At 38.0% G+C, this 24,675-nt stretch overlaps 1 protein-coding gene across 4 annotated transcripts in view; it reads right to left on the bottom strand.

Annotated features, from left to right (window-relative positions):
- The window catches only part of cadm4 (cell adhesion molecule 4), a 293,442-nt gene that overhangs the window by 90,814 nt on the left and 177,953 nt on the right, over window positions 1–24,675 (bottom strand). Inside the window, exon 1 of one of the 4 annotated variants that reach the window (XM_047360876.1) lies at window positions 8,065–8,294. The exons of the other annotated variants lie outside the window; for them this stretch is intronic. Coding sequence (XP_047216832.1) covers window positions 8,065–8,164 — 100 coding nt within the window. The 5' untranslated portion in view covers window positions 8,165–8,294. Of the gene's footprint in view, window positions 1–8,064; window positions 8,295–24,675 lie in introns of those variants that run through there. 4 annotated transcript variants of the gene reach the window in all.

The following is a 24,675-nucleotide window of genomic DNA, read 5'->3' as shown; positions in this document are numbered from 1 at the left end:
TCGAAGTCAAATTTTTAATGGGCTTCATTGGTGCCACCATGGAATAAGTGTTGCCAAAGCACTTAAGGAGCTTAAGTCAGCAGCGTGCTGAAAATATTAAGCACTCAAATAGCCTTACAAGGATCCATGCCTACTTAAGTATGCTGAGGAGGTCGTGCCGGCATTTAATACCAATGGTATTAAAGCCCCCCGAAAAGATGGAGGAACAGAAGTACGGAGACATACAGTGTGTAGCTCAACTGGGAGTAGATGGAGAGATGAAAGCTGAGTGAAAGGATGTGACGAGGCTGAGGCATGAGGAGACATGGGATAGGTGAAGGGATACAATGAGGTGGAAGAACAGAATGCAACTGATGATTAAGGAGCGAAGAGGAGAGACAGAAGCAGTTGTGAGAAGAAGCTGGGGAGAAATAAAAGAAAAAGAAACAAGCAATGTGGTGGAGGACAGATACCAGAGAATTGGGCCAAGGTGTGGGAGGTAAGGGTTGATGGGATAGCTATGAACCAGCAGCAGAGGGCTAATGCAGAGATTCTATCGGGAGGCTTATCCAAGATTAAATTTCTCTTTGTCCTTAAGGCGCTTCTTGGGCTTGCGGAAGTGTTGAATTTATTTTTTATGTCTCCCTTGAGGTTGTTGCGGGCAGGTGAATTGGGAGCATGCATGTGTGTGTTCGTGTGTGTGTAATGTGCCAGTGAGTGTGTCAGAAACGGGGGGAAGTACATGTATATGTGCCGGAATAGATCAGAATCCACAGGGTTTATTGCCTGGCAAAGTTAGAAAAAAGGGAATGGGTTCTTGAAAGGTAATAATCCATCAAATTAACATCTCCCTATGGATGTCTCAGGATAAGTGAACATCAGTATAAGCGTGATGAGATTGATTTAGAAATGTAAAGGTATATAGATTTAATAACTGACTCATTTCTAGGTTGATGAATATCATGCCTAGCAAAAGTATAAAAACTACTTTTTTACAATTGTCACCTGACAACCAACCAACTTATTTTATTTTTGGAAAACATAAGCAAACAAATTGCATCATGAATACCAAAGAACACCCTGGAAAGGCCAGGGTAGGGTTTTAAAGCAATAACTCAAATTTTGAAATCTTAAGGAGCTCTGTTTGTTCTGTCATCTAAAATTGAAAAGAGTATGACACAACAACAAACCTACTAAGACATGGCCCTCTACCTAAACTAGCAGGCTGGGCAAGGAAAACATTAATCAAAGAAACGGTCGAGAGGACAATGCTAACTCTGTCGGAGCTGCAGAGATCCACAACTCAGGTGGGAAAATCTGTCAATAGAAAAATTAGTACACTGATGGGACAAAATATGTAACTGACCTACATGCAAACAACAATTTGTGGTAAAAAAAAACAAAACAAAAAAAAAACTGAACACACCACCACTACCGTGAAACGTGGTGGCAGCATCATGTTGTGGGGTTCTAAAGCAGAGACAGGGAAGCTACTGAGAGCTGATAGGATAATGGAACAAGCTAAATGCAGGACAAACCTGGAAAAACAAATCTATTAAAGGCAGCAAAAGACTTGAGACTAGGGTAGAGGTTCTAGCAGTATGACTAATCATACAGGCAGATCTACAATGGAATGGTTCAGACTAAAGTGTATTCATGTGTTTGAATTTTAGTTTTTCGAATATAAATACAAAAAAAAAAAAAAGAAACTTGTCCACAAACACACAAAACACAATGTCCAAAAAAGAGTAGATTGAAATGTTGCTACTCCCTTTTAAATTCATTACATGAAATCAAATTAATTTTATTCACATGAAAAACTTTTCAGGTTCATAATTATTGCCACTATTTGTTTACAATCCAATGACAAGTAAGCTGGCTCCCTGGTATTTTTACTACCCTCTTATGAACAGAATCATATATAGGCAATTTGGATTTATTTTAACTTTATGGATGTAGAACTGTAAAAAAAAACAATTAAATAAAAGTGCAGGTAATGAGTGTTTCCAGCGCTTTTCTTCCAAGTCAATTTTAGATTCTAGGATCCGGCAGGTATTCAGTAATAATCTCATCTTTTGATTGTGGAGTAACTAAATGGCAAAACTAAAAAACATCCAAAATTCTGTCTGCTTTGATGTGATGATAACAAGAAACTGATGTTTAAGACCCACATATTCAAAAGTAGGGTGTTATGAGATCTCGCAGTTTTAAAATGCTACAATATTTCTTGATTAGATCAAGGCTGTCTTGCTAAGAACCTTTAGTCTGAGTTTGTTTGGTTTAAATGACACTGAAGAACTTTGTGAGGCAGAATTCTGGCTACCTAAAAAATGAACAATAAATAAAACAATAGAAGAGGCTAACAAAGGAATAAAAAAAATGATTTGTACACACTGGAGGAAGATGTTGCATTACACCGTTGCGGCCTAATGTCACTGAAGTTGGAAGATCAGCAATGACGGAGTTTTTAAACAATAAAAAGAAGGATATCACTGTTTTCTTCAGTCTGTACACACAATACTGGGCTTTCTCTGAAATATAAATTAAACCCAAACCGAATAACTATATACTATATTTATAAAACCCAGTTTCCAAACTGTAAAGCCTTCGATATTTTTGCTAAAGAACAAATAAGGGGAATTTCGCTGCTATTTCTTCACATTTTCCACTTCCTGTTTGAAAACTACAGTGTTTAGAGAAGTCAAATCTGAACTGCATCAGTCCTACACTGATAAGACATCATTCAAACTGTTTATTTTATTAATGTTTTGATTTTTTTTCCTTAGCTTTCTTATATAATATTGTTAAAACCTTTTTTTCTTTTTTACTTTACTGGTTTCTTTGAAGATTAAATTTTTTAGACTGCCCATTGTTTTTCTGACTTCAAGTTTGTGTTGCAGGCTTGGGTTTAATAGCAAGTCTAGAGCCACGCACAAGGTAATCCATCTCAGTTATGAAAACTCTAATTAGAAAAGCCACAGCTCCACAATCTATGGACACCATCAGGGACTGAATTTTCCAAAAGTACAACTCAGCCTCACCTCCTGCTCCTGGGCGAAGGGATCAATACATCTCCATCATTTAGGTGGCTTTCGAGTGACACCTCCATTCTTACTTCACAAAATTCAGGATTACACAGTTTTGATTTCCTTTATTTTCACAGCTTGTTGACAGTGGAGGAGTCTGGCAAATGTCAATATTACTCTTCACATGACAGGCTAATAAGAATACAAAACAGACATTAGGATTTAATTTACTTTCTCTCTGAAATTCCATGGACAGATGGAAATGCATGTACAAGGAGTGTGACATTGATTCCTTTTTCAATGTTGAAATATCTTTTTGGCAAATTACATAAGACTCTTTTCACATGTTTTATAGGGTGGAAGAAAACACATGAAGTCTCTTTGAAAGACACTGAAGTCCTTTTATTTTTCTCGCTCCTCTACATGTTTACCATACATCTACTCTGCATTAAAAGGGACAATTTTTTACTTATTCTTCTCCAGCTAGGAAAAGAACTGAGCAAGCATTTTTCCTCAGAAGTGCCAGCCAGCAGTAAGTGATGATGGAGAATAATATTGATGGTTGGTGCTGGTGTACATGACAGCGCTAGCAAAAGCTTAGTGCTGTGGAATAAAATGCTTCTCTTTAGCTGACTTTACTGCACTAATTTTTCTTGGTAACAAAGTAATAGTTTACAAAATACCTCTCAAAACCTATACAAGTGTAGCGAAAATATTTCAGTGCAAGTGTGCGTGAGGGTGGAGGACTGTATGGCAAAAATGACAAAAGCAGTCTTTTGCTTCCACTATTACCAAGATTTTTTTTTTTATATAGTCTGCCACTGCTATATAGAAAGACAAACTGTAACAATGTGATTATTACATAAGAAAGTAGAAATTTGAAGATGCATCTCAATATGGTCACCAATAATTCTGGGTCAAAAAAGAAAAAATGTAATAATCGAGGCCAGGTTAAGGCCAACAAACAAACTGTGGTATACCCTCATTATTTGGTGATTTTTTTTTTATCAACTGCAAAACTAAAGCTCCACAGTTTGTTCTGTAAGCTACAGCCACTCTAAGAAGTGAATACCTTATGTGGCCTTAATGTTTTCGTAACATTAGGCTAGCAGCTAATGTAAATAAATAAATAAAGTAGAGTATTATCAATTGGTGATTTCTTTCAGTAGCAAAAATAAAGCTGTACGGTTAGCTTTGTAAGCTACATCAAAACTCTACTCTACTACTTTGCAAGGTAAATAAGTCACATGTGTTACGCACAGATTAGGGTAACGTCAAAAAATAAAATTACTGTAAAGTATTATTAATTGGTGACATTTTCTCCACAGCATTAACAATTGTTTTACATTAGCTCTGTTAGCTACAACCAACAATTATCTTAAATAACCTCTTCCTTCAGTGATATGGGGAAGAAAGACAGAAAAGGAGGAGATTAAAAATACAGTAAAATGTATAGATAATTTTGAAAGCAAGAACATTTCGTTAAAAATTAGGAACTTAGAAAATCCCACCAGCTTTCTGCAAAGGAGAATTTTCCCAAGCAATCTGTGTTTTGCCAACAGATTTTGTCTTCATAAAAGCCAGGCAATTTTTTTTCTGACTGTGATTTACAAAAATACAAGCAGATTTTCCAAGAGTGCATCCATAACACCTCATTTAAATGTGGACAAACAGTGTCAGGGCAGAGAGATGCTGCTTACTCTGTGAAGCTATTTTAGGAGCATATCCGCTTTTGCATCTAGTTTCAGAATTAGAAGCACATGACAATTTATGTTTGCAAACATTTAGCATCTGTAAACAGCTTTATCCACCTGCTCCAGACTGTTTTTACACAATGTAAATAAAGCGGCATAGTTAGCTTGGTAAGCTACATACTTTATGCTAACTTTAGGCAACAGCTAAGGTCTCGGTTACTTTACTCCTTCACAGGTGATACCATGCTAAGAGACAGAGCTCGGGGCAGCTATTAGAAGCCGACAGGGTTTCCTGGCCTTGAGACATTTTTGGATGAAAAAAAACTGAAAAAAAAAAGACTATGTTACCAAAGGGAAATTACAAATAAAACATTTTGTGTGTTTTGAAAGCACACATTTTCACCAAAAAGCAGGAATTTTGTAAATTACACAAAGTTTATACTTCAGTAAAAGAGCAGTCATATCAACATCCAGTTTTCTACCTGGGCTAGAAGACTGAAACATCAAGAGACCCCAAGTCTGACTACTGAGATGAGAATTTAGGCTTTCTACCGCCTGAGAGAGAAGAGAAGTAATAAAACAGAGACATCATTCAAATATCTGGATGTAGGAATTGTTCTATTGTAGAAAACAACAGGACCTTGGATACATTAAATGTTTTTGCAGCACTAAAGGCCTTTTTTTTTTTCATTTTTCCAACAGTAGGTAGACAGTGAAGAGGGCAAAGAGAGAGGGAGACATTCAGCAAAGGTCTCCGGGTCCAGGACTCGAACCCCACAGCCGCATCAAGGACTATTGCCTCTGCACATGGTCGCACACCACCAGCACAATGCCCAATTCATTCAATTTTTAATACATGCTCCAGCGTGACATTGCAGCACATGAAAATGACTCATGAATTAAGCAGGTGCAAAGGTATACAAAAAAGTGAGCATTTTTTAAATTTGACCTTTCCCTTTTCTCTCCTCATTCCACTATCATGGTATTATTAAATTGCTTTGGGTATTACATGTGGTATATTTTATCTTTATGCAACCTATACATCTATCAGAGTCAGCTGTACACTGACAGATGCATTCTGCAATTTTAAATCATATGTCAAGACCTGTTAAAATTAGTGGCGCAAACTAACAAAGAACTGGCTGATCTGTGAAAGGCGGAGAGGAGCATTTCACCTGTAGGTTATCTGGAACCTATAATGCATATTACTGAGTGGAGTTAGGAGGATTTGTAGCATATACTGATGAAAAACTAATTGGGTGTAACTGACTATAACATTTACTACTCCATTGCAAATTCAGTAGCTGTTACATTTGTTTTCTGGACTTAGGAAACCCTTGTTGGTTCACATGGATACTGGAATGGAAATGGGGAATTTGTTTGATAATTAAAGCAACTGCCAAACTCAACCATCCCCCTTTTTTACCAAAAAGAACAACAACAAAAAAACAAAATAAAATAAATATATTCAGTCATTTTACTGTATATATGGCCAGAAAAAAGTCACAAAATATAATGCAACAAAATATAGAGCGGCATAAACTTAAATGGAAAGATGCTTCAAATCACAGCCATATCAAAATATGAGGTCAGCTAAGATTTATAGCTTTAATTTAAACACTGACAGCAGGTCTATAAAAGCCAGCTCTCTGCTTAAAAGCATGACTGGAATTGTACCTGCTACAATAGTTTTTTTTTTCCCAGTTTAAAAATTCTGGCAAAAAACATTGTTAAACCACAATGATGCATTTTTCTACTAGTAGTCAGGTAGGGAATGAGTTAAAATAACTTTCATAGAAATGAGGCATCATTTGAGCTGATCAGGTCCCCATGTGCAACCAGCTGTGGTATGAGTGCCTGAGGATTGTCTACAAAAACTAAGAATGTTTAAACTTGGTCCATATGCTGTCAGTTGTACGTGAACGAATTCAACAAAAAATCCAAACCAATAGATTCGATTCTGAACAACAAAATGAATGCATTCCATTGTATTGTTATAGCAACACCATCCATGCTTACAGGGACATCTAAAAAGGATGTGTAAAAAGCAATCTTTTTTCGAGTAGTATAATCTAATAATTAATTTTGTATATTTTTTCATCTGGTGAAAAAGAAGTTACATATTAAGAAATAATTGTTTTTATCAAAAAATAATAATGGAACAACTATTGTCACCCCTTACAATTACTATATAATAAGCACATCTGAACTATATTTTACTTTTTTAAGCTACTTAGAGTGTTGAACAGGTTTTAATTTGTAAGCCACGAATTTATTTTTCATGAGGTGATAAAGAAGTCCATTTCCATTAGTAATCAGGCCCTAGGCTGGAAAGGACTCATCATCACTCACTCATCATTTCACTGTGTACAAGTTCATGAGGAGTTGCTTCTAAACAACAACTAGCTATTTGGAAAGCTGTAGTACCATCAGAAACGTACCCGTGAAGCTGTGATCCTGTGGGCCTGTTTCTCTTCAAATGCCCTGTGAACCTGGTGAAGACTGCGTAATTATGCGAAATTTGAAATAAAAATATTTCAACAGCATATTGATCCACACCATAACCTAACATTTAAAAAGTGAGAAGAAATGGCAAATGCACAAAATATAAGGACCTAAAGCAAACATTATTAATGTTTCAGTCTTGCACTTTGGATACATAATACTTCTTCCACTGATATATAAAATATATATAAAATAAATCAGACTTTCCAATCTACTGGAAAATGTTGTCAGTTCTAAATAACAATTGTACCTTCCAAAAGGATAAGAAAAAAGCTCAACTGTAGTTTAAAAAGTAGCTGGAATATACTAAGAAATGTTCTGCCAAATATTTATATATATATATAAACTGTCAAGAAAGCCTCCACAAACTCCTTTAATGACAGTTACCTCTTAGTTTGAACAGACAAAACCTGAGGTGCACTTGTGAAAAGTTACCACAGCAGTCGCACCGGTTATTGTGAGAAAAATGCTTCAGAGAAGGCGACAGCTTACGCCAGTGCGAATAATAGCTGTAACACTTGCAATGAGGAAAGATACAGCAGGAATCCAGATAGCTGCAGTTTTTTTCTCATTTGCTCAGATAAAAAGAGCTGCTGGATATAAGGTGTTAGACTTTACAGGCCATCAAGGCGACAAAGTTTTAACACAGACATGACACTTGCTGCTCTGGGCTCTTGCTGTTTTCATGGCTGCTGTGATAAATAATATATCCATGGTTTTAGTAAGAGAATGCATTACAGGCATATTTTATGCATCACCATGCAAGTCCCCCCCTCCACGTCCCACCCCCCTGTTGGGCTGCAACTGTATACTAAACTCAGACATCCCTTATTCAGTAAGATAAATGCAAACAGTGTTACCTGCCAAGTTGAGAACATACTGTCGAAGCTTCCTAACGAGTGTGTCTGTGTGCGCCGAGAGCCACATGCTACACAGCCACCTGCTGGGAGTAACACTCATTATCCACGCGGCATCGCACCTCCCAGTGACAGGCTGCGACTCTCTGCTCACTGGTTTCTCTGCCGCTGTGCACGTGTCAGTCCCTCTCTTCTTTCCCTTCCCAGCACAAGTGCTAACATTTTCTGTCACCAGAGTGCAATTTTGTTTTGTTCCCTAATGTGAGTTTGACTAATAGTAGTCAGTGTGCTAGAACATGTACAGGGGTTGGACAATGAAACTGAAACACCTGTCATTTTAGTGTGGGAGGTTTCATGGCTAAATTGGACCAGCCTGGTAGCCAGTCTTCATTGATTGCACATTGCACCAGTAAGAGCAGAGTGTGAAGGTTCAATTAGCAGGGTGAGAGCACAGTTTTGCTCAAAATATTGAAATGCACACAATATTTTGGGTGACATACCAGAGTTCAAAAGAGGACAAATTGTTGGTGCACGTCTTGCTGGCGCATCTGTGACCAAGACAGCAAGTCTTTGTGATGTATCAAGAGCCACGTATCCAGGGTAATGTCAGCATACCACCAAGAAGGACGAACCACATCCAACAGGATTAACTGTGGACACAAGAGGAAGCTGTCTGAAAGGGATGTTCGGGTGCTAACCCGGATTGTATCCAAAAAACATACAACCACGGCTGCCCAAATCACGGCAGAATTAAATGTGCTCCTCAACTCTCCTGTTTTCACCAGAACTGTCCGTCAGAAGCTCCACAGGGTCAATATACACGGCCGGGCTGCTATAGCCAAACCTTTGGTCACTCATGCCAATGCCAAACGTCGGTTTCAATGGTGCAAGGAGCGCAAATCTTGGGCTGTGGACAATGTGAAACATGTATTGTTCTCTGCTGAGTCCACCTTTACTGTTTTCCCCACATCCAGAAGTTACAGTGTGGAGAAGCCCCAAAGAAGCGTACCACCCAGACTGTTGCATGCCCAGAGTGAAGCATGGGGGTGGATCAGTGATGGTTTGGGCTGCCATATCATGGCATTCCCTCGGCCCAATACTTGTGCTAGATGGGCGCGTCACTGCCAAGGACTACCGAACCATTCTTGAGGACCATGTGCATCCAATGGTTCAAACATTGTATCTTGAAGGCGGTGCCGTGTATCAGGATGACAATGCACCAATACACACAGCAAGACTGGTGAAAGATTGGTTTGATGAACATGAAAGTGAAGTTGAACATCTCTCATGGCCTGCACAGTCACCAGATCTAAATATTATTGAGCCACTTTGGGGTGTTTTGGAGGAGCGAGTCAGGAAAATATCAGGAAGTATCACGTAGTGACCTGGCCACTATCCTGCAAGAAGAATGACTTAAATCCCTCTGACCACTGTGCAGGACTTGTATATGTCATTCCCAAGACAAATTGACGCTGTATTGGCCGCAAAAGGAGGCCTTACACCATGCTAATAAATTATTGTGGTCTAAAACCAGGTGTTTCAGTTTCATTGTCCAACCCCTGTATGTGCCAGCTCCTGTCTTGGCCTTTACTCCTTGGGTATACAGTGTATTCAACCCATATAACTTTTTCCATAGACCTTGTATCAAGTTAAAACCAAAAACGTTGATGTATTTTATTGGGACTTTATGTGAAGGACAAAGTAGTACATCATTTTGAAGTTGAACTCAAACAGACAGTTTTAAATATATTTACAAATCAAAATCTGACATTTGCCATGCATTTGTATACAGCACCTCTAATCTGACACCCTAAATAAAATCCAGGGCAGCCAATTGCCTGTAGAAGTCACCTAATTAGCAGAAAGGCTCCACCAGTGTACAATACCGGTATGTTTTGTGAAGGCCGCAGAAGTATTACAGAACATTAATGAACAAACAGCGTCATGAAGACGAAGGAACTCAACAGAGAGGTCAGGAATAAAGTTGTTTTTTAGGGCCATAACATCTCAAAATGCCCTTTAAATCTATAATCAAGAATGAAAGAGGACCATCCACCTAATCTGCAAAGCAAGGATAATATTGATCAAAGAAGCAGCTCATGGTTACTCTGAATGAACTTTAGATATCAACAGCCGCACAAAAAGCACAGGTCTTCTTTCAGTTTTTACAAGCCACAGTCAGGTGAATGTTTTGGTCTGCATGTGAAGCACTTTATTTGGTGAAAATTTCACATATACATCATCCTTCAACATGGCGCTGGATGTATCATTCTGTGCATCTTCAGCAGGGAGAGGCAAGCTGGATTGGGAGGGTGGATGGAGTTAAATAAGTCAATCCCAGAAGAAAAGTTGTTATAGGCTGCAAAAGACTTGAGACTAGAGCAGAGGTTTACCTTCCAGCAGGAAACCACCCTATAACAATGTAGCCAGAGCTACCTTACTGACTTTGAGCTGTTTTCCTCAACCCCCAGATGTGCAAAGCTGGTAAAGACCTCCTGCAGCTGTAGCTATGTAATGCGTCATTCGAGGTCATACCAGCCTTCTAAGGCTGAATCCTTTAATGGCTCATTTGTGTGTGGTCTGCAGGGGTATGGTAAGTATGCTGTATTGTGTATGTGTAGCTGGAAGCAGGGTGCTGTCGTGGCATAAGGTTGGTGATTAGAATTGAGCAGCTATGGGCCACCTCGCTGGAGGGAGCCCTGCCAACTGCCTTGCCCCCATTACGCCAATCCACAAATGCCTAACAATGGAGTAATTTCACCCTTGCATGATATAATCTTTCCTTTCACCCAGTGACTCAATGGAACCCTTTATGGCTTTTTATCACATCTCTCGCTCTCCCTCCATACCTTCATCTCTTTCTGTCTTCCTCACTCACTCCTTCGACCCCTCCTTGCTCGAATGCCCACCACCCCACCACTGCTAACATTGCATTTAATTCTAAACCTTTTCTTGCCTCCCTCTTCTCTCACTTCTGACCTTAAAGAGTCTCTTTGCGCCACAGTCACTACTGTTACTCTTTCTCCCTCACTGTCTCCGTCTCTTTCTCTCTCTCTCTCTCTGGAGGAAAATCACACTCTCATCAGTTTGCCAGCTCGGCTCCTGACGAGTGGCCTCGCAAGGAGAATATTAATGACGTTCCACAACCAATTAACACCTAAAGCACATAACAACCTTTTATGCCAGCAGACGCACCCGGGTGCATGCATGCATTCATGCACAGGCAAAAAGGCCACTTCTGCATCTAAACATGAAATGCACAATTCAGGTGGCATGCACAAATTTACACGAATTATTCCTAATGAGGTGCCTTTTATATGATAAACTATCACACACATACATACCCTCTACACTAATAGTAATAATGATCACTGTAGTAGAAGGAGCAAGAGATTTACAGAAGCAAGCAGAGGTAATGAAGATAAGGTGATGCAGACAGTGATGAGCAGCTCCGAGGAAGAGGAGAAAGCCAGATTTATTTACTGTGGAGAAACGATTGAAGAAAGGGTGGGGGGTGGGGGTGGGGTCCAGACTAGAATGCTGAAACCAGAAAGGCTAAAGCCAATGTGCAGAGTGTAGTTGTAGGTGAGAGTATTCAGACATACACACATGCTGGGCACTGACATGTACCCATCTCATCTTTTCCCAAGCAACACAATGCATAAAACATTGTGTTAGAAAGGGCATTAGTGCTGAACTTTTACACAAAGTCTCAAACACACACACAAACACACACACGCACACACACACACACACACACACACACACACAAACTTTCTGGACACAAGTAGGGCAGTATTCTTTTATGCATAAAACATAGTAAAAGACAGCAGGAGCAGGGAGGGGTGGGGGGTGGTGGTGAGAAGGATAGGAAGAACAAGTGTGAATTGACAAAAAGTGTATGGTAATGACCCGGATAACGAAAGCCGCGTGCAAGAGGTGGAAAGTCAGTCGCAGAAAGAGAGAGTGGTGAGGAAGAATGCAATAAAGTCATCGCAAAAGGGGGGAACTTTCCTCACAACCCGCCGCTTTTGGATCAAACAGTGTGCAAATGAAAAATGGAGATGAAATAATTAGACAGGGTGACTAGAAGCGCTCATCTAAATATGTAAATGCACTTAATTTTACTTTGATTTGCTCCACCGCTTCCCTATCACACTCCCACTTTCCTCTTACCATTCTTTCCCTCTTCTCCGTTTCCATTATGCTGTTTGTAGATTTTTCGAAGCGCCGTTCTTTCTTCTTCTCCTCACTCTCCTATCTCCATGGCAAGCACCTCCTTCTTCTCTGGCCTTGTTTAATCTGCTGTGTTTCATTGCATATTAGAGAAATGCTATATTTACACAATGAAGTTACATTTGCTCAGTTCTTTGCTGTTTTTACAGACTTCCAGCAGTTTCTGAGAAGGAAGCAGTGTGTTCAGTTGGCTCATTCACGCCTGTCTGACTTTGTGATTGGAAGTGCATGTTGTACACATAATATGCATGAGAATTGTGCATAATTATTTAGTAAAAAATAAGACGTGACCTTGGGCTGAAAAGGTTTAAGTGTTTTCACTTCTAACAAATACATCTTTGTTTTTTGCTTTTTTCTGAAGGGTTTATAGACATTATTACACAGAAACTTCATATACAGTCTATAGAAAGGCGTTTAAACAATGTGCAGGGTTGCTTAAGTTATAAGTATATACCTTCTAACTATAGTATTAATAGAGGATGTTCAGTTATTGGGATTATATTTTTAGTTACAAGTTCATAAAAGGTCACATTTTGCAGTTTTGCAAATCTAGTGAACTCTTTCAAGACTCCAGACTGTCCACCATTAAAGTTCTGACCTCCGTACCTCACTATAGCAGGCTAAAGTATAGAGAACTTTGTTCGGTTCCACTTCACACTAGGGGATGTCCGCATTAGAAGATTTTTGTACCCAAAATCAATTAAAGTCAATAAGTATTTGCAAATAACGAGCCCAATACTTCATTAAAACAATGGAATATAATAAAAAATGTGTACATCCTATAACAGCTTTGCAAGCTGTGCACATAAAAAATTAGCCATTATTTTTTAATAGGCTTTGGAAATGGATCTGCATGGCTAGCTGGGGTATGACTGACAAAGTTGCAAACAGATCAACAACAGGTATTGGGATCCAGGTTTTATTACAGGCTCTCATACCAATCATTTGAAAACTTCTTAATTAGAAGACACACCAACAGTTGGAATTAGCTTTGTACATTACTGCTAAATATATATTTTTTATACACTAAAGAACTGCTTACATGTCAGATGCCATATTTTTATGGATGCCATGAAAACTGCATTTCCTTGTTGCCCTGTTTCACAGCTTTTAAACAGAAATAGTTTAGATTTTTAAACATTTGGAATATCAGAAAATATGCTAACAAATAAAGCTGCAAATAGGGAGAATTTCATTCAGCAAACACCATAAGTGCATGTGCTTGTTGCTGCAAAATCTCTGGACGAATATCTGTCCTACTTACAGATGGGCTCAAGTGATTATCAGGATGCTGTAGAAGGGAGCAGGTTTGGTAAAAATGAAATAGTAACGAGACTCATACAGCACAATCTGTTAAATATATACACTCTAGTTTATCTGCAATCACACACTAATGAGGACATGTAGGGTGATGTCAGGTTTGATATAGTCCCAAAGGACTGTTGCTACTGGAACGAGAACAGGGATACATTTTCCAGTTGGAAGACCACCTTAACCAAAACCACTTCTAATATTTCCAATGTTTGTGTCAACTGACCAAACGTTTTACGCTCTCAAACACCTATCCTTCCAGTGAAATATACCATGCCTCAAATCCAAGTTCTGTTTAAGCTATTCTTTAGTAAGGATGGTATTATTTTACAAGCTAACAGATCATAATAGGAGATTGTATTACCTCTTTCAGAAAAGAATACTGCATGGGTGACTATTATGCTAATTCCAACCTAAATATCTGTAATATATAAGAACATTTTACATCCAGGTTCTCATTTTTATCCTATTTCGAGGCACGTCTCCTCTTAGATTATTTATTTACTAATATTTTAAAGGTCAATAGTTCTGGTACAAATTGATTAATTCTGTTTTATTAAATAAACTGAATGCATGAACCTTGTAAACAAAATTCCCTGCAAAAAAGCATCTTTCCGATGCATATTTAATAGTGAATTTTAATAATTGCTTCTTTTTCCTTTTTTATACTGAACATTTTATAGAATTAGTTTGTAGATCGCAACAATAGTATTTTCCTTAAGACAGGTTTCTTTTTTTTTTTTAAGAAAAAGAGTTTTAAAACTAAATATGACAACAGTAGCTTGAGGCATAAAGGGGAAAATCAAAATACGATTTGGTTTGTATGTGTGGTGCATGTGGTGCGTCTGTGACAGATTATCAGAGCCTTGATGAACAAACAACTGTCCGTCTTGGAGGCAATCTGTCAGATCTCTGCTTTAAGGGCTCCACCTCCTCTATAAGTCTATCACTTATTTTTTAACATGTGCTCTCTTCCGTTTAGTGCAGCTTGTATCAAACATCCCTCACCGGGACAGTCTCTGCTCCTACAAGGTGACTCTGACAGCAGTACCTCTGATTTCACTTCTTAAGAGTTTAACTTTTGTTAGCTCCCCTCAGTGCTTTCTGCTTATAGCTGTTTCCTTATGAAATAAAAATGCCTTCTTTAGGTTGACATCTTGGAAAATGAAATGGTAACCATAATACTTTGACTGGTTATTTGCTTGTAAGGCCCTTTTCTTCATTCTACATCTTTAACACCAGTATTAACCTGCTGTTTTAAAGGAAAAAACATATTTAATATTTATGAATAATTCAAAAGCAAGTGAGCTTTTTTCCAAGTGGGGACGTGAGGATTACTTATGAGCAGTTTGAATCTTACCTAAAATCAACAGCTGTCAGAGCAATCTCAGATTAAAGAAGCAACAGTACATGGGTTGAGTTAACAGCTACTCATAGGGTCGTTGAACTTTTAAAATATAAACGCTTTAGCTCTCCTTAAAGTTTTAACAGACACTACGTGCCATGACTTTTGGTACCTACTGTTACTATCTCCTCCACTAAACAGTTTCATTTTCTTCTCAACTGAACATTTGTGTTGCTATGATAACTGCATGGCTGCCAACACCTTATTGAGAGAACCAGAAGTTTAGTCCCTCCACAGATTTTTCTTTGTAAAGCTTTCTCATACAAAGTGTATATTCCCTTATGTTTATCTACTGTGAGCCACTGCAGTATAAATTAAATTAGGTTTGCCAGCTGTTCATATCAAATACAGAATCGTCCTGTATTTGACATTTAACAGAGATGCTCTGCATTAAATGGATTTGGAAGATACTTTACTACATATTTTTAGGAGTTGGTGCAAATATAATTACAGATGATGATAATGTTTGTACGTTGCAGCTCAAAGGAGAATTTCAAGCTGTCTGCTACATTTTGCATCGACCCAAACAGCAAATCCACCAATCATTAGTCTTTGAGTCAACTGCAACCGATTAGAAGTGTCAGTTGGTGCTCCTATTATATGCCTTAAAACAGCAGAGGAGTTTGAGAATTTTAAGAAAAACTATATGTCACTTGCAAAGTTTGCTAGTAAATGGAACAATGAAGAGCAAAAAATGTTACACGAAAAAGCTGTAATCCATGATTGGAACATATGAGAAGAAATGCATTGGTCTGATAGCAACGATATTTATTTATTCATACAGGAAACTGTGATTTTAAACGACTTAAAGACAGGGAGCAGTGGTTTACTGTTTACTGCCAACACGAGATCCGAGATATTTATTGAGTAAGTGCTGAAAAAAACATGTTTTGCTCATTTACTTAGACAACTTAGCTAGATTTAACTGTTTAGTCAGATTACAGCTTTTAATTTGTTAAAGGTGAAAGAAGAAATACTTTTTTAGCTCAAGCCGACAAAAAATTTGAAAACCTATAAAGTATTCAGCTAATTTGTCTCTTAGCATTAATTAAACTGCAACAATGAATACTAATGAAAAAACACTGGAGTTTTCACCATTGTCTTTTAGATACCTCAAAGATTTAAATAAGACATCAGAGATGGGAATACTTTTTTCTTCTGTAAAAACATTATTGTTGCTATAATTAAGTGTGCTATAAACCCATAAACAAAAACTCAAATGAAATTTAATTTAATCAGTTTTTTTCTGGCTGAACTAAGATAAGACATTAGGGCATAAGCCATTAAAAATACTTTAGTTAAGGCAAATTAGAAATGGCCCATTTAAAGTTATATAAGGCATATTTAAAATACATAAATGTCATCTTTATTTGTCAGTAGATCATTGAAATAAGACATTTAATTTATCATAGAATTAGCACAAATAAGTAGGTAAATACATTTCTTTAATGATGTTTTACATTATTTACCCTCCCCAATGTGCTGGGTTCAGTTGTGTTAAATTTCCACCCTAATAAAATAAATTATACCTAAAATGACAAACTACACATGGGACAAAAAATTTCTTAACATAGCTACTTGAAGTGCTGATTTGTCTGTAAACATTAACATAATGTATTTCTAATGCCACTTCATACAGTTAAAACCAGATATTTAGATAAACTGCGTTAAAAGATGTCCTAAGATGTTGTTCCAATATTTCCACATAATGTTATTTTCACATGATGCTATTTTGTGAAGCGCACCAATCTCTCTTGCAGCATAACACCCACAAAACAGAATGTTGTGAAGCCTGTGCTTCACAGATGTAACCATGGTCTTTATGCCAAACTCTTCTAATTTAGTTTAATTAGACCACAGGACATTTCTACGTTTTCAAACTGTAATCTGACTTTTAATGCTTCTTTTGGAGTAATGGCCTCTTCATCATAGAGTGGCCTTTTAGCCCATTTAGGTACAGGATTCGCTTTACCATGGATAATGACCCACTTGATGCTTCAGCCAAGGTCAGTAGCTTTTGTTCTAATTTTGTTTGATTACTCATCTCTAACCAAAGCATGCTAATCTTTGGTTAGAAATCTTTTAAACTATTGTAATATAACTTTTACTTGTTTGAATAAAACATAGGGCTGCACGGTGATGCAGTTGGTAGCACTGTTGCCTTGCAGCAAGAAGGTCATGGGTTTGACTCCCGGCCGGGGGTCTTTCTCCATGGAGTTTACATGTTCTCTCGTGCATGCGTGGGTGTGTGTGTGTGTGGTTGATTGTCCTGTGTGTGTGTCTGTGTTGCGATTGACTGGCGACCTGTCCAGGGTGTACCCCGCCTCCCGCCCATAGACTGCTGGAGAAAGGCACCAGCTTCCCCGCGACCCACTATGGAAGTAGTGGTAGAAAATAACTGACCTCTTTGGCTTACCTTCAGTCTGTGCAGAACGCTCCAGTGAGGCTGTACACAAAAACTAACAGATGAGCACACATAACTGTTCTGGCCTCCCTGCACTGGCTCCCTGTTCACTTTAGGACTAATTTTAGAAATTTGGTTTTCACTTTCAGGGCAATGCATGGCAAGGACATATTCTGGACCTTTTGGATCCTCTATCTCCGTCTAGGACTCTGAGGCCCTCGAGTCCAATGGTGCTACGTACCTATTCTAAAACTCATGGAGACCAGGCTTTTCAGATGGTGGCTCCGGAACACTCTTCTACTGTCCCTATGCTGTACAGCTTCCAAAGAATCATTTAAGAAACTAGAGACATTTTTATTCAGAAAAGCCTTTGCTTAATGTGTTTTGGGTTTAAATTTTTTTGCCGTTATGAAGAACTTTGTGATATATGTGTCTGTAAAAGGTGCTATAGAAATAGAATTTTACTTAATTACTTACTTACTTTGAGAAAGAACTCATCTCCTTCCTGAATGGTATGATCCCAAAATGTTTATACTTGTATAGAATTGTTTCAACCCATTAACATACCACATTCAGAGTTCTGGAAATTGAGCCCAGGGATAAACCAGAACCTAAAGACCTAATCCAGAAATGTTTAATCTGATTTAATGAAATGGAGAAAAAAGTTCTGAGCAGAGGTAAATATAGGGTTCCAAAAGTAAATTTTTTTTCATAAGGTAAAAGGGTCACACTTTTAAAGTGCATAGTTTGTCAGTTGTACCTACATCAGACGGCTAAAGCATACTGAGGGCACGGTGTGGGAACTTACAGTATATGTGTATTTATGATGAGATGGACCAAGGTGTATGGAAGCAGTTGGTTGTGACTAGCAGCAATAAAGAACGAGCAAGTGTCTACCAGTCTCCCGTCTCAGTATATAACAGAAGCTATTTAGGCCACCCCTTAATAATAACTTGTTCCCACTCGACATACTGCCTGCATCCTTCTGTGCAGCACTCAACAAGCTGGCATGCTCAAAAGCACCTATGGCTCTGCGCCACAGAAGTGACACAGCACTCTTTTATTCATCATCAGGTTTCACCTGTCCTTTTCTTCATATATTTTAACTCTTACTTCCATCAGGGTCTATATATTCATAGTAACTAGCCATCAGTATTTCTAACAACGTAATAGGCTTTTAGTACCTTTTTTTGCAGAAGGCTGTGAAAACAACATATGGCTCAAAACAACTCCAGATAAAAATACCCAACAGTTACTCAACAGTCATTTACTGCTGTGTGGTAATTATTAAGTGGACTTATCTGCATTTTGATCAGTTTAATAAGCAGAGAGACTCGAGTTTAAACCAATGTGCACACTTACAGATCCTTAAATAGACTCTTCCCTCCATAAATTGTTTCTGGTCTAGCTTGCTTATCAGTTCTGATTATATTGGGAAAATTAATGGAAAATTCTGCTAATTTCTCCTTCCCTATCTGTCCTAAAAAAAGGTTGCCATTCACAACTCAGTGGCTCATAGCTGATGCTAAGACAGACTAAATGTGGATCCCTCTAAAGTGAGGTGCAAGAAAAGAGATCAATTCATCTACAGACCTTTCTTTGCCTTGTCCATTGTGCGGTTGCTTTCTGGACGCTGTTTGCCTTAACAAGCTAATAGTTGTTCAAACTGATTTAATGAGCCGATAGCAGCTCTCAGAACACAATGCATGGCAAATTCAGCTCACAAGCCCCGACCAGCGCCCGCATTCCTCTATTTACTCAAGTTTGATGGAGAATTTGTCAAACATTAGCAGAGGGACACATCACACACAGCACTGCACCTGACCAGTCTAATCTCAAAATATCCCTTTTCTCCTTTGAAAAGATTTTACATTTAGCTTTGCTTGATCAAAAACACAGCTGGGGAGAACTCAGGGGATTCTGTACTAGTCCGAGAATTAGCACAAGAAGAAGAATGAGATCCGCCATGCCAACACTTGTAGCAGAGTCGCTATCAGACAGTGTTTTATCTTTGTACCCCCAAAGCACCTGTTGATAATTCTAATGAGCAGAATAACGCTCCCAGCAGGGGACTAAATTAAGCTGCAGGAGTCACAAACAGACCTAATAAGGCACTGCGTGGCCTTTGCACACCGATACATACAGCAGACCCGTGACTGGCTCCGGGAGGGAGAGAGAGGGAGATGAAAGAATTATCCCTATTAGATGACATCAAAAAATCCCTAATGACTTAAAGCATGGTTGTATCTTCTTTTGTATATATGTACTTTTATGCCAGAACACACACAACCTAAAACTCTGTCTTATGATTGTATGGCTCTGAATGATGCCCTCCCTTACATCTTTTTGTTTCTAAAACAGGACTTAGGCCATTATTTGTTAATGAAAGCTATTACAATGCTCTGCCTGCAAGACGCTATGACACACCAACACACACCTGTACACGTGCTACTCTATGATTTAGAACATCATCGGTAAGTTCATTTGTTTCAACAACTCGAATCAAAAAGTGGCACTCAAATATTACATACCGGTACATTTATTAAACAGTGATTTAGTTCAATCACTTACTTCTGTTAAATTTGATTAATATGGGTAACAATTAATGAAAACCCGGAACTTTGTTTCTTAGAAAATTGTGATATTACATAAGGCGAATAAGAAAGATTTTTCAATACAGAAGTATTATGTTATAGCCTACAAAATCATCATAGGGAAAAAGAGTTGTTTTGACAGTTGTCCAGCCGATAGTCAAAGGTACCAGTACCTGGTATAATGACCGGGGTATCACCATGCTTCAGTAAAATGTCCTAAAATCCATAGAAAAGAAGATTCAAAAACAGAGAAAAAGATTATCTCCATAGAAAATCAATGGAGTATTGTCACGAAGAAGGTGAGAGACACCAGGACCAACAGTGCAACAAGGTGAAGCCCATTGTTATAGCAACTTTGGCTGATTGTCTGAGAAATTTGGGATTTTCATTCATTTTGATCCATGTTATAAAAGAGCTTATTTTTGAAGTGAATAACTAAAATACATTTTCTGATAATACTCAAAATTACCGACTTACTATATAATTTAATTTATACACAAATACCTGCACCTTAATCATGGAACCAACTTGGAAACAAGTAAAAGGATAGATGATGCACTTATACACAGAATCACACACATGCCCACAGAGTTACTGTATATACAATCACCCTTTACAGCTGGTTCTTTTTACACACACAGCTACTCACACTAACATCCACTGCCTAGCAAACACCTATCAGAAAATGCGTTCACCTCCGGACCCAAGCAACCTGCCTCTGCACAGCAACCAATCAGGTGAGTGGCTCCCCTGGGACGAATGGCTGTGATCAGGAGAGAAGGTGTGGGTTTAGTCAATAAGGCTTCAATATCGTCAGCAGCAACCTCATTTTCTTTTTCTTCTGTCAAGCTCTTTTTAGTTTTTTTTGACACCTTTATTGGTGTCAAAGCACTCAAACCTCATACCTGTCAGGTGTTTCACCCTCTCCTGTGTGTAGGAGGCACGTCATAACACTCAAGCCCAAACCTGCTTTGGGAAATACACTGCAAAAATATATAAAATGACTATGGACTCATTTAGTTTTTCATCTTTTTCTGTTAGGTTAACAGCTGATACATCTAAATTATAAATAAACACATTTATTTTCAAAAATAAAAACTGGTGTCATTTATAGTTTGACATTTTGTTTCACACTATAAATGACTGTTTATCAAATATTTCATTTGGCCAAGTGAAATCAAATCTAAAATCAATGCCTCAGACAAAAAATACAGTGTTGTAATGCAACAAATTTGGAGAAAAGATTATGTTTCACCAGAAAATTTCATTTCTTCTAGTAGCTGTCAGATGATTGACAGTAAGCAGTATCACAGCGATATGAAAGCACTCAACCTGGGACTCTCTGGCACAATGAGATAATAATAAGGCAGAACTCTTAACAGGACCAAATCAAAGCTTCATCTTTGCTGTGATGGATTTTCTGTCTTTGGTAATTTTCAACTATGTGAGTTGCTTTTCATGTCAGAAGAAAACAAGCTGCAAAAAATATTTTTTCTAAAGGCAGCATAAAAGTCACCTTTTTACCAGCCTCCCTGGAGAAGACAGAAAGAAAAGAAACAAACACCATAAGTCCAAAACCATAAGTCCAAAACGGAGACATTCCAGATGACTCCAAGACTTATTTTTAGACTTCCAAATTAAAAGATCCCTAAATCTCTGAAATTCAACATGCACCACAGGAACAGCATCAGAATTAACATGTCAGTTCACACTGTACTTCTAAAACCCTGATCTGCTATTGAGAAGAAAATCCCACCCAGCAAACATTTTGACTGGGACCGTTGCAGCTTTTGAGTTATGAATATCCCTGGATATTACAAATGTTCTGACAATCTGACAGGTTCAGAATATAAAACAACCTATGAGATATGTTTAGGTGGACCATGGCCCCTGATCAAGCCTTTGACCAACAGAACATGTGGACCAGTCAGCTGAAAATCAACCTGATAATTTGTTGCAACACCACCAGCCTTGCTCTGTCTAACTTCGTTTCCCAAATGCTCCTATCCCACAAGGCATCTTCTTCTGCTTCAATGTCTCTTCAAAAATAGTTTGGCACAAGGCTAATTTAATTTTTAAAAAAAATCTCCAACAATTAGGTCGGCAACAACATGATCATTCAAATGCAAAATATGAAGGGGTAAAACACAATGCAACAAATAATGAAACATGAAACATAAGTTATATCTAGATATCAAGTCATGTAAGGAAGTGACAGAGTTAGCACTAGAGTATCAAGTAGGTTAGCAATGCCCCTCGCCCACCTGTTGCTGCACCCTGGTGGTTAACTGGTTAAAAGAAGGCTGGTAAACTTTTTTATCGCTTACAAGGCAAATATTCAGCTGTTTGAAAATGCTAAAAAACACTAGGATATATCAATACTATTTGGCATGGGTTGGTTTCTGGTATTAAGGAATTCAAAAAATTTTAAAAGTTGCAGTTCTATAAGCTCCACAATTCAATGCCTTTATAATATACCAAAAGTTAGGTGTTGTTCTTGGTTCTATTGTGACCTCCTGAAAGAGCTGTTGATGCTCTCTTGGAATAATTATGGAACGTCTGCCACTTCCGAGAAGGTTTAGCACTGTTCCATGATGTTTTCTGCATTTGAGGGAAGTGGCTCTCAGTATGGTGTTCTAGTCCCAAACTTATAAATGGCTTTGTAACCCTTTACAGACTTATAAATGTCAAATCTGTTTTTCTTTAGCTGTTGAATTTCTTTAGATTGGGTCATAATTTGTTCCTATTTGATGTCTTTTAGCCTACTTCGTGTTGTCAGACAGGTTCTATTTAACTGATTTAATAGATTTGGCAGAAATAAGGCCTGGTTGTAGCTAGTGAAATTGATTTGGGATTTCAAAAAATTTGGACAGTTCTTTTACCGTAGGAATTAAAAAGGAAACACTTTATTTTATTGATGTATTTATCAAGGTTATTGTTGCCTAGTGTTTAAATTTGTCTGATGATCTGAAACAAAAAAAGCAAAAACAGAAGAAATCCGTAAGGGGAATACTTTTTTCAGTACTGTAAATGTCTGTTTTATTTATTTATTTTTTGTTTTAATACTGTTATACTGTACTATTTTTTTAATCAAAGTTATACCTTTAGAAACTTATTCCAGCTCATGCCGGCATAATATGTTGCATTCATAGCTTTAAAATAAACCTATTTTGAAAAATATATATAGTAAAAAATGATCTGATAACTATAGCACCTTTTTACATAGAAAGCTGCATCATTTATTACTCTATAGGACATGCAACAGTCCGGATTAAATAAAAGTGCCTTGGCTATGAACACTTTTATAGTCTATCTTGTTATCATTTCTTTTCACAAATAAAGCAAGAATGAATATGCCTTGCAAAGTAAAAGCAGGCTAAGCAACAGGGAAAACATGAGGCATGGATATGATAGGCAGAAATGGGAATTAAATGTCACAATATAGGCCTGCAGTCTCCTTTGATTTACCCAGGAAACTGGGGATATTGTTTAAGAACAAGTTCTTCTATCAGTCCTGGAGCTCTAATATTACTCCAGGCCTCAATACTAATAACTATGTCTGAACCTTGGCTACAGGAATACGTCAAACATTTGGCTATTACCCTACATTGCCACGTAGTCATTTCTGGTGACAGGAAACACTAAAAACCTCCTGCTTTTTGTCTCATTTCATTCCTCTGTCTTCCTTTTTCTATCACTCTATTTGTCGAAGTGGCTCAGCTGCGATCCTTCCATCATTTCTATATGTCCCTGGTGTGTTGTGCTTTTTCGCCTCATCGCTTCAACAGCACCTTTCCCTCTCTCCCCTCCTCTTCTCTCCCCCCTCCCTCAGTTGTTCTGACTGTCTTCTACATGACAACCTTCCCTACCCCCACCTCCTGCTCCTCTCAAACCTCACCAGCTCTGGCGTGATACTTCTCCTTGACTCTAACCTTTTTCTACCTCTTGCCCCTCCCCCTGTGCCACTTCATGTCACCATGCATCATGGTAATTCTTATCGGAGTGCCATGTGTCTTCCTCCGTATTTGTAATCCCTTACACTATCTACATCCCCTTGTCTCTGTGTCCTGTGTTTCATCTTCATAATGTAGGTTTATTTCCTCCATAGCGAAACCTCTTTTTTGGCGCTGATGCTTTAGAGTATATTTTATTTTAAATCAAACTTTAGTACCATCAAACCACTGGTAAGGCACCGAAGAAAACTGATTTTTAAAATGTATTTTCTAGACAACTAATAACTTGAGATTTCACAAGACATCTAAGGCTTTGCTGATACTAAGTCCTAGTTATATACCTCATCAAAAATCTATGCTTTGCGTATGCTTATAACCCACAACCTTTCATCAGTATTATAGGGTCTAGTGATGGTGAAGCAGTTTTTTTTCTAGACAACGGCATGTTTTCCAAGACGGTAATTTTGCAGAAATGTCTTGATATGCTGCACCAACACTAAATTAACTGAATTTAAAAATTCTACTATAATGTCTACCACAGAAATCATGCCCAACATTTGTTTCTGAAAATATACCTGACTCGACACACAGCTATAGGCCTTAGCTCCTGCTAATTATGTTTCCATGCAGAGCAGTTTGCTGAAGGGCAAGGCTAAAATAGACTGTCTTTGGTTTTGACAACTTGTTGATAAAGCAGCTCGAAATATATTT

This window comes from Girardinichthys multiradiatus, chromosome 3 (genome assembly GCF_021462225.1).
Source record: "Girardinichthys multiradiatus isolate DD_20200921_A chromosome 3, DD_fGirMul_XY1, whole genome shotgun sequence".
Taxonomy (NCBI): Eukaryota; Metazoa; Chordata; class Actinopteri; order Cyprinodontiformes; family Goodeidae; genus Girardinichthys; species Girardinichthys multiradiatus.
The sequence above is the reverse complement of the archived record's forward strand: the minus strand, read 5'-3'. Positions and strand labels throughout refer to the sequence as shown.